This window comes from Micromys minutus, assembly GCF_963924665.1.
Source record: "Micromys minutus genome assembly, chromosome: 28".
NCBI lineage: Eukaryota > Metazoa > Chordata > Mammalia > Rodentia > Muridae > Micromys > Micromys minutus.
The window spans coordinates 39,128,439-39,139,889 of record NC_137963.1 but is presented as its reverse complement, the minus strand read 5'-3'; the positions used below and the strand labels follow the sequence as shown (position 1 = coordinate 39,139,889).

The 11,451-nt window shown below is 50.2% G+C and overlaps 1 protein-coding gene across 1 annotated transcript; it reads right to left on the bottom strand.

Annotated features, from left to right (window-relative positions):
• Positions 1–2,668: 2,668 nt before the first annotated feature.
• LOC308438660 (olfactory receptor 13C7-like) lies at positions 2,669–3,619 on the bottom strand (the record flags this gene model as incomplete). The annotated part of the gene is made up of 1 exon (XM_080940145.1): positions 2,669–3,619. The coding sequence occupies one exon, from the start codon at positions 3,617–3,619 to the stop codon at positions 2,669–2,671; it is 951 nt and encodes a 316-aa protein (XP_080796271.1).
• Positions 3,620–11,451: the final 7,832 nt, after the last annotated feature.

Here is an 11,451-nt window from a genome sequence, read left to right as displayed (position 1 = left end):
AAAGAAGAAATGCTATTCCTTACCTTATCTGTGGCCGTACCACCCTCAATACCCCTGTGTTTGTCTGATCTCAGAAGCAAAGCAGGGCTGGGGCTGGTCAGTGTGCGGGTGGGAGAGAAGCCATTCTCACCCAGAGATAGGAAGAACTGGTCGTGTACAGTTGACCCAATAGCCAGGCTCAGGACTGACTGGACAGAAGGCAGCAGGAAGGGAAGGGAGTTGAGACACCCTGCTCTGTGGGCTGGAAGGAACTTCTGGAGGAGGGCTCTTGAGAGAATTGAGTGGATTGCCACAGCCAAGATGTTGGGGTGCTTCTCTGTGCTCACAAGCCCCCAACTTTGATTCCTGAGATGCTTGTTCCCTCTGGTCCCCAGTCACTAGTGTACTTAGGACATGTGACCCAGCCTGCGGCACACACTGTAGACAAGGTCAGGACAGGGTTCGAAAGGGTTACAAAGATGGGAGAGTCAGAGGTAGGAAAGCCTGACAGTTATTTAGGGACCCGTGAGGAGTGGAGTGGTCTTGGAGAGCGGGAGAGAGAGACAGAGACATAGAGACAGTGAGAGAGACAGAGACAGTGAGAGAGAGAGACAGAGACAGTGAGAGAGAGAGACAGAGACAGAGAGGCAGAGAGAGAGAGACAGACAGAGTGAGAGAGACAGAGTGAGAGACAGAGAGGCAGAGAGAGAGGCAGAGAGAGAGAGAGGCAGAGAGAGAGAGAGGCAGAGAGAGAGAGAGGCAGAGAGAGAGAGAGGCAGAGAGAGATAGAGAGGCAGAGAGCGAGCAACAGCGCAAGCGCATTGTGGTGATAAAGCAGCTAATGAATGTTTTGGAGAGAGAGGTGGTGTGCTCTGTACCTTGTGGGAAAGGGAAATGAAAACATCCTGTTCCATTCTGGAAGCACTTAAGTAGGATGGCAGCACTGGTGCTGTGATGGCCGGTGTGGAGGATGTGTTTGGGGAGAAGAGTCAGTGACAAAGCACCCCAGGATTGGAGAGAGAGGAGAGACTATTACAGGAGCTCCAGGGGGCAGATGTTAGAGCATCTGACCTGATACCACATGTGGTGTGTGGAGTGGAAAAGTCTAGGGCGACCACTCTCTTTGACTTGGATTATGGCTCCATTCCCTGAAACACTGGCACTCAGGATAGAGGGTGGTGAGAACAGTTTGACACATTTTGCATCAGAGGCATTTGTTAGAACACCAGGGGAGCCAGTGAGACAGGACTGGACATCGCAGCTGGACCAGCCCGAGTCCTTAGCTGTCTGCTGCCTTGGATCACTGGGAACGTCTGAGATCCAGCAAACCTGGCTCGTCATAGATACAGGGCTGCGGCCACTAGCTATTGCTTCTTCCTGTCATGTGTTTGCACACACACACACACCTGTCATGTATCTGCACACACACACACACACACACACACACACACACACCTGTCACGTGGCTTGGAGCACACCCAGTAACAGTAGCTCAGTGTTGAACCTCCATGTGACAGTTCAGTTCCCCACTCTTGTCAGGAAAGCCCTTTGAGAGCCAGAGGGGTGAGTTAGAGCTGATGGCATCCTGCCCCAAAGGAGCTCCCATGTTGGTGACATGAATGCAAGCGTGGGCTTGGTCCCGAATGACGGCCCCAACTGAAGAACACAGCCTCAAAACATCAGAAAATGTGTGAGTGAGACTGTCTAAAGTGCTCTGAAAACTTGACCTTGGTGTGATTCATAAATAGCGTGAGCAAAGGCCAGAGGGTGGGGGTGGTACAGATGATGTAATTAGAGGTTGGCCCGTGTAGGGGAGGGGAAGCAGCTGGGACCACACTCCTAAGGCCCTGAGGACTCAGCCATGGGGCTTTAGACATAATGCTGTGAGGACGGGAAGCCGTGAACAGTGACACAAGTCTCTTGTAGAGTTTATTGTAGAAATCATGGGAAGTTAGCTTATTAAATAGGACCCCAGAGAACACAAAAATGCCTCAATGTTGCATTAAGGAATGCAAATAAACCACTTTCTTTTGATTTAAATTTCTCCTTGTTTTTTTGTGTAGCCCTGGCTGGCCTAAAACTCGCTATGTAGACCCCAAACCCAGGGAGACCACCTCTTCTCCCAAGTGCTGAGATTAGAGGAATTCACCCCATGCTTTACTTTCTTGGAGTAATTTGACCAACAATAAGCCAAAATTTGAAGCCTTCACTGACTTCCTGTGTCTTCTGTCTGTAGACGGTGGTTACTGGCCTGTCTACAGTCCGACTTGTGCATCTGTGTCTGATGTCTGGCTGTCTGAACGGGTGCTCTCCCTGGCTCCCATGCGTCTATCTCTGAAACTGGCCTTGAAGTGTATTTATAGACCAGTACAGACAATGTGGCATTGGACACAAATGAGGAAGTTTTACCAAAATCTTGAACAGAGTTTTGAAAAAGGAGGTAACTTTACTGCTCCCAACTGACCCAGGATAGTAAACAAAACCACACAGAGGTTTACCAACCTATAAGCACAAAGAGGTTATCCACCTATAACCACATGTTGCTTAAAACATTTATGTCAGGCATTTGTTTCAAAGGTGCTGATTTTAGCAAACAATTACCGGACACACACACAGAACTCTGGGTTGAGGGCATGGACACTACAATAGGACTTAGCCTCTCCTGACTGACAAAGGTAGAGGCTAAGAGTTAAAAGTGGGACATTTTCCTGGTGAGTAGACCTCTCCACACCAGGGCCGTGACAGCGGCTTTCACCTCCGTGTTCCTCAAACTATAGATGAAGGCGTTCAGCGAGGGTGCCACAATTGCATAGAGTAACGTGACAATCTTATCCACGCTAGGGTCTTTGTCTTTGGGCTTGGCATACATGAAGGATATGGTTCCATAGAAAATCACCACAACGGCGAGGTGGGCGGAGCAGGTGGAGAAGGCCTTGCTCCGGCCTGCAGCGGAGGGCATCCTAAGGATAGCAGCCAGGATGAAGACGTAAGAGAGGCAAATGAGCAGGAGTGGTGTCATTGTCAGCACAGCTGTGGCCACCATTAGCATCACTGCGTTGAGGGAAATGTCCCCACAGGCCATTTTCAGCACTGCCAAGATCTCACAGAAGAAATGGTCGATGATGTAGTGACCACAGAAGGGGAGGCGCCAGGCCAGGACGGAATGCAGGAGAGAGTTGGCAAAGCCTGTTCCCCAGCTTATTCCGGCCATCTGTGTGCACAGCTGCCCATTCATGAGCTCCGGGTACCGAAGTGGTTGGCAGATAGCCACGTACCGGTCGTATGCCATCACCGCCAGAAGCAGGCACTCCGTAGTGCCTAGCGCCAGGGTCATGTACATCTGCAAGGCACAGCCGGGGAAGGAGATGGTCCTTTGGACATCCAGGAAGTTGAGAAGCATCATAGGTGTGAAGGAAGAGGTGCCACAGATGTCTATGAGAGAGAGGTTGCTGATGAAGAAGTACATGGGGCTGTGCAGATGGGGGTCCACCACAATCAACCCCACAAGGAAGGCGTTCCCTAGAACAGTTATGCAGTAGATACCTAGACAAAGCATGAACAGAGCTATCTCTAGGCTGTGGTGGTCCCGGAGTCCCAGGAGGACAAACCCTGTCACAGCTGTGTGGTTTGTCTGATCCATCGATATTGCCACCGGGACCATACAGTTCTGGCTGGATGGAAAAATGAGCGATACGGGCGTGGGACCTGCAGCTGGTCAGCCCCTCGCCCTGGAACTTAGTCCCACCATCTGTATAGTGAGAGAGTTGGGCAGCTTGCCCTCTCGGCCTGCAGTTCTATTGGCATAGTCAGGCCACATTTTGGTCCCCTAAAGTCTTCACTGTTCTCCACAGTGGTGCTCGGAGGAGGCAGGAGGCTCATTTTCGACGTCCAAGTCTGCATCTGCCTGTGTGTCACTATCTCAGGTGTGTGCCATCACACCCAGCTTGTCCTCGACTGTCCAAGGGAATCAATCCCTTCTCTAAACCATGACTTCCCATGGCAATGTTGTCTGTAGCGTTTCTGCTTCATTTATCCACTGGGTGGGTGTTGAGTACTTGTTCTGTGCCAGGCGTTGTTTCAGAGGCTGGGGGCTCCAAAAGAAGGAAAGAGTGGGGGCATTTTTTTCCACACCTGTCATAGTTATTGCTGGAGGCAAGAGGAGCTCCGAAAGTCAGGCGTTTTCTGGGCGCTGCCACTTAGCTTAGGATAGTTTGGCTCCCCAGGGATGTGTAAGTCTGACTGTTGGTCATTTCTCTTTAAGCAGTTGCAGGAGAGTTTCTTGATTTTAAAAGGGAGGTACAAGAGCAGGCATGCTCAGGAGAGCTGCTGCTGGCTACGGGTCTAACCTGGTTCCGAAGGCCCGCGAGCCTGAACTATGTACCGTGAACACAGCCGAGACAGCCGTGGCTTCTGCTTCCCTCAAGTTTAAAACCACCCATCCTCTCGCTCTTGCTGACCCTGGACACAACGCTTCCTCTCTTGGGGTCTTGGTTCCCTGACAATCTCTCAAGAAGACCTCTCAAACCTGAACTCTGAAGAGACGAGTTAGCTCAGTCACCATTGGGTGTACAGTTATGAAACGGCCTGGTTCAATTTAGCTCCTGGCAGTTCCGGATTGGGTGGCGAGCATAAGCCCGCCTCTCTGCGCCTCTCTTCACCACTCTCTCACAGAAGGCCAGGGAGGATGGCAGAGGCATGTGAGCTTCATGAACGCTCCCACCTCAGGGGAACCACATCTGTTCCACTGAGACACCTGCTTGCGTCTCCATAGGGCACTTCCATCGTCAGACACGGTCCTCATTATCCAGACTCACTCCCCTTCCTGTAAGAGGTCTGGACCGTCATTTCTCACCCGCTCCCCAGGGCTCAGCTTGCACACCCTCCCTGTGTGGCTGCCTCGTATGGCTCTGATATGGCTCTGATCACCCTGATAACTGGCTGTTAGCAGATGTATTTCACTGTTTCCTGTTATGCACGCCCCACCCCCACTAGACTATTGAATAATGAGTTTTTAAAATGGAAAGAATACGTCCAGTTTGTGACTGTGAGTTATTTGAAATGAAAGGGGTACACTTCCAGTTTGTCACCGTGGCCCTCCTGTGGCCCGTTCCCAAGAAGACCATTGATTGCCATTCCAACTCCTCCCCCGCTGCCAGAAAGATGTAGCCATTGAGATCGCTGGAAGAGACTTTTGGGGAGTGTCAGTATCCTGTCTTGGGAATAGTGGCTTTTTCTGGGGAGCACATCAGGAGCATTGCGGGCTTCTTTACAGTTTCGGGGGTCTGCTCATGACACATCAGGGCAGTGAGAACTAATTCATTGTACGTGGGGGAAAATGCCAGTTGCCAGGAAACCAGCAGCTTCAACTCACAACTTGGGCACGTGATGGGCTGTATCAGTCAGGATGTGCTGGGTTGTGCTGCAGAAAAACACAACCTCATGATTTTAGCTGTCTTACCACGACAGCTATTCTTAGTATTCACATACTGTGGATTCTAGAGGGTTTGTTTCCGAGGCTAAGCGAGGCCTCTGCCACCTGGGATATCACCAGTTATTGCTCGGGAAGGATGCTCTGGAATAGCTCCACTGCCATGTAAATGCTCATACCCAAACATGCTACCCTGTATATACATCTACCCACAGACTGCGGGGCTGTTGTAGTCCAACACATGTTCAGAAGAGAGAGAACCAGTAAGGTTACTGCATATCAGCAGCACATTTGGGCACCTTGGCATCTCATGGTACACTCAGAGCTCTTCTAAATCAGGCATGGTGGTATACACCTATAAAACCACAAGGAAGACCAAGGCTTAAGGGCTGTAGGTTTGAAGTCACCTGGTCTACATGAAGAGCAACAGATCAGATAATTTTTTACAAGTGACTCTAGCATCTGTCTAGATGACACTCTTATGCCCCAGAAAAACATCATGTTCAAAGAGCGATGAAACATTGACTGTCACCCAGAACCGCATCTCTGCTCTCTTCCTACTGTCTCTCGGAGGCAGAAGAAAAGCAGGGCTGAGCCCCGGAGTGGAAAGGAAGAGACCTGGGTTTGATTTCTGGCTTTCTGTTCTTATTTTGCTGTGGGACCTTGGCCAAGTTCTTCCAACTCAGAAAATAGAGCCATTCAGTTAGGTGATGTCTGGCTCTCTGTGACCTCCCAAACAGCCCATCATGTTGTTCCAAAAACTTCTAACCCCAAGGTCTGGCATAATAGTGTTAGTTTGTGAGGTAATTATGACAAGTTTCATTGCTGGTCAATCTAATGTTAACCACAAAAATTTTAAAAGCGCGGGCTTCAGACATCATTTTTATAGAAAGGAAGGGACATAATAAATAGAAAGTTCCCTTTCTTTTAAATGCCTGGGTTTCTACTCCACCACTTCCCCTCGCACTGTGTGGCAGGGTAGTAAGAGAGGCCTCGGAGTCAGGCTACCAGGGCCCACACACAGCTTCTCTGAGTGGTAGCATCAGACAGAGAATGAGATGGTTAGGCCTGTTGTAGCCTTTCCCTGTGCATCATAGGCTCTGGGGCAGGACTGATCCTTTACTACGCCTGGGTGCCTACATAGGAAAATGAGTTGTCTCCTTTCATAATTGCTGTGTGGTGGCCTTGGGAGGGTCAGTCTGTCCATCCCTCCACCCACCCACCCATCCATCCATCCATCCATCCATCCATCCATCCATTCCTCAATCCACCCATCTACCCACCCTCCTTCTTGCCCTAACAGGTTTCCCCCTTTGGGTGTGGTCATTTGTTTGAGACAGGGCTATTGACTAGCCTGGAATTTGCTACACAGACCAGGCTGGCCTCACATTTATAGTGATCCTCCTGCCTCTGCCTCCCAAATGCTGGGACTACAAGTGTCACCACCGTGCTTGGTTTGTTAACAGCTTTTGAGTCTTAATTTCCTTACCTGTGATGTCACAGGTAGAAGGCAGTGTGTCCATGGAAGTAGTGATATTTTAGGAATGCTGTGTGTGTGTGTGTGTGTGTGTGTGTGTGTGCACTCGAGCTCGCTTGTGTATGCACGGTGAAGCTGCTGGTGCAGAGCTTGGCTCATGGTAAATATTCAGTCAGTGTAGATTACTATTATCATGTAGTATGCCCTTTACGTTTTAAATATTTTGAAGAAAAGTTACCGAGAATGGCATGCCGGACGAATGCTCCTTGCCACAGACTTGCTGACTGACGCGGTGGCATAAGAAAGTGTGGGGACCTGGAGCCATGCTAGCTGATCTGAAGATTGCAGAGCCGGTGGGTGGTCCTGAGCTCATAACTAGGAGGTGCAGTGTGCTAAGGTGGGTCAGGCTGAAAGGCCCCAAGGGTCAGTGTCCAGGTCCCTTGTCACGGCCTCCGTGCTCCCTTTCCAGGGACCACATGGTCCCTGCCCAATTTAAAGTTACACTCTACAAACTTTCAGGCTTTCCAGCGGAGGGACTTGGGCTCCTGGGACTCTCCAGATCCCTCGTCCCAGGAGGTTCCTGCTGGTGTGAGATGGACGGAGAATGTGAAGGGCGGGCCTTGTGACTTTGCCCCGTGTACGCCACAGGCGGTGGGGTAGGACTGGTCCTTTACTGGTGCCCACACAAGAGAGTGAGTTGTCTCCTTTCATAATTGCTGTGTGGCTTTGGGTCCATTCATGTCACTTTGAGGAAGGCGACTTACTAGGGGGAGTATGAGACCCCCCAGCTGTGTGAGGAGAACTTGAGAGTCAGAGCTCAGCTCGGATGTAGACTTTTACAGGTTTTCTCTTTCCTCTTCCTTTCCTGGAACAGTAAAGACACTATTTACAGTAGATCATTAAAATACAACTATAAATAAGACAGTAGAATTCGGAATGTTTCATACTATGCTATAATATAGCTTCTGGAATTTTTATCAGGGATACAAGTCAAATTGAAAAGTTATAGCACGATTACTCTTGGTTTCTATCTGTCCCTGGGATGGCTGAGCCCTGTTTGCTGCCTTTGTGGATACCTGGGCCCAAGAAGTCTGAGACTAGACAGTATTTCCTCATCCCACCCTCGGAGTTTGTTTCCCGGAACACAGTAGATGGTGGCGGCGTCTCTACCCACACTCAACAACATCAAAATAATCCCCTCTTCCTCACCCTCGCTTATGCTACCCCAAACAGCACAGGCGAATCCCAAATATCATCTTACACCACTCCCATGTGTTGTTAAAGTTCTCAACCATTTCTGTCCCTTCATCCCTCTCTCTGCTCCTTGCTGCCCCTCCCCCACCCCCAGAGCGATGAGATCTCCCACCTAAGATGAATACCATCGTTTCTTAGGTCCAATGCCAGGCTTATTTAGGAATATTGAACAATATTGAAAGGACCAAGAAAACAATACTTATCTGTAACCCCACTGCCCAGAGAGGAAGCAACTGCTAATTAGCATCTCATCAGCGTTTTCCAGAATTTTCTACAGACTTAATCTAATATCCATGAGGCAAATAATTAAACAATAAGATTAGGGAGACACTGAATACCATGTGTTGTGGTCTGCCTTTCCCCATCCCCTCCTGTTTATTACATTGTGATAAATTTCTTGTCATCCAGTATTTTGTAAGAAATGTTTTTCTAGTGGCTGTATTGCATTATACCATTGAACTCCACCTGGATTTATTTAAACATTCTTTACCAATTGGACATGAAGATTGGTATATTTTTATACTGTGGATTAATGTGTTTTGTGCTGTAATTTATATTCTTACATACCAATCTTTAACCATACCCTTAGGGGGTTTTGAGGAAGGCCTTATCTTATATAGCCCAGGCTGATCTTAAACTTGCTATGTGGTTGAGGATTGCCTTTAACCTCTGCCCCTTTAAGTGCTAAGATCACAGCTACGAGCCCTCACTGGCTGTAGCACTTGGGAAAGCGGGCCCTACACCTTGCCTGGGTAACACAGTGGCAGCAAAGCAGGCAAGCTAACCCTAAGGGCATGAGCTAGGGACAAGGGACAGATGGCCTGTTCACCCTCCTTGCCCCTCGATGCCTGAGGTGAGCAGGAGAGCTGGACCCCAGGGCCATGAGAGCTACCCCTGCCCCTAACTGGCTGCAGTATTCGGGAGATCGGGCCCCACACCTCCTCTGGGCAGCTAGAGCTAGTAGAGTTGGTGACAAGGGCACAAGTAACCTGCCTGAGTGGGAGGCTGGCCCCGCCCTTACCAGCTGCTGTGCTGGTGAGCTGGGGCAGTGCTGGGGAGCTCCCACTGGTGGTGTGGATACGGAGAGTTACTGGGCTGGTCGCCTCAGCTACCAACCAGTCACAAACCCAGGTTTTTGAGTTGGCCCATCCCAGCATCTATCCCAGGTATGATCTGCCGGAGCACTTAAGGGGCCAGCCCTGCAGATCTGAGGCTGCGGGATCTCCACGGCACAGAGCAACAACAGGATAATGGAGGGGAGTCCCCAAGACGATCCATATAGTGTAGCAGAAGCCTTAAACCAGACCAGTGACTCACTGCACTGAGCATTTGCTGTGAACAGTAAAGGTGTGTGGACAAAGGGGAACACCGTGGAGCACACTGGGACTCGCCACAGCTTCCACAATGAGCACTCTTACCTGCTGGGCCATCCTCAAGTACTTCTTTTGTAAATGAAATTGTCAGGTGTGTTACTTAGAATTAGAGGTAAGAAGGAAGTACTAAAGCAGTTAAACTCAAGGCGCAGGCCTTCTGGCCCTAAGTCAGCCGGATTCTTGATTGTTTTGAACATCCCGTTTCAATGTCTTTAGGAAAACAAGTACCCCTCTGTGGCAGTCTGGGTTTTATTAGTTGTGTTGACATTTCTTGACTCTTGGCCAGCTAGATCCCAGGGGGAACGACTTCTGTCCCCTGCCCTGTTACTTAATGTCCCCTTTCTTTCTAGCCTGCCTCATTGAGAGTCCCAGAGGAAGGAGGCAGGGACAATAGAGAAATGGAAGGCTCGTGTGGGGCTGTGGTGGCCTTCAGCCAGCTAGCAGGAGGGCGGGCTAGCTGCTTGGAAGTCAGACTCACACCATAGTGCAGATGATGCCCGGGCACTGAGGCCAGGGTGGGTGGGACCTGGATTCCCTCTGTGGCTCTGGATCACGTGCTCATAAACTTCTCGGACAGGGAAACTGTGGGACACCGGGCGGCCAGAAGGGTCAGCTGTGGAGGGTCCAGGGGTGGGGGGATGAGGTGCACAGCAAGCACCCCAAAATCAGATGAGGCAGAAATACTGGAAGCTTCAGCTGCTGTTGGAGGGTTGAAGAGACACCCCAGGAACCCCAGCTTGAGGTTGCTCTGGGGGTCAATGCCCTGTGACCAGGCAGGTCTGGGTTCTTGTGCTTTGGACCTATCTCCTGTCTCTGTTGTCAACTCTCAGTGGACTAGGCCTTGCCTAATGTCTATGGACTTCATTCCAGCTCTGTTTAGATTTGGGAAGGACACTATACTACCACACGTGTCTCTATATTTTTTTCTTTGAAGATTTATTTATTTTACGTGTATGAGTACACAGTAGCTGTTTTCAGACCCACCAGAAGAGAACATAGGATCCCATTACAGATGGTTGTGAGCCACCATGTGGTGGCTGGGAATTGAACTCAGGACCTCTGGAAGAGCAGTCAGTGCTCTTATCCTCCGAGCCATCTCTCTAGCCCCTGTGTCTCTACATTCTCATTGTACTTCATAAACAAGCCTGGGCTTGGAGTTGGGCCAGGCTGGACGTTGGGACAGAGTAGGAAGAATGCTCTGCTCTTGGTACAGGATTGGAAACCAAGGACACAGGAGAGGAGCCTGAAGGGGCAGGAAGTCCATCTGCACATGGGTTGTGTGCTGGGCAGAGCTGCTTCCTGGACAGAGCACAGAACTTGAGGGTGGGCAGTGTGTGGGAAAGGCTCATGCTTGGCTGGTGTGGGGGGCTATGACGCAGGAAACTGTGGGGAAGATAGCAGGCAGGCAGGTACCAGAAAGGCCCCGAAGAGCATCTGCTTCCTCCCGAGAGCAGTGAGGAGCTACTTAGAGATCTCAGTCAGGAGAGTGATGCAGATTTAAGTGGTTCTTAAAATGGCCTTCCCGATGCCTGACCAGGGAGAGACTGAAGCAGGGAATTCCGATGACTATTTATTTATTTATTTATTTTCAGATTGGGTCTTACTATCACAGGCTGACATCAAAGTTACCGGAGTCTTCCTGCCTCAGTTTCACAGATGCTGGTATTGTAGGTGTGAGCCACTGCACTAGCCAAAGACTGACGAGCTTTGAGATCAGTCCGGAGGCCACCGTGGAGGCCCAGGGACAGGTACTGGACACTGGCCCGGGCCAGGCCAGGGCAGAAGCAGGTGACTTGTGATTCTATGTCAGGATTAGTGCGATTTGGTGCTGTGTCTCTGGAGTGTAGAGTCCCACAGCTCCACGTTCTCTCCATGGTATTAGCATAGAGTGACCCAGGAAATAAGGCAAGACCTCTACTCACGCAGAGCCCTCTCCTCCC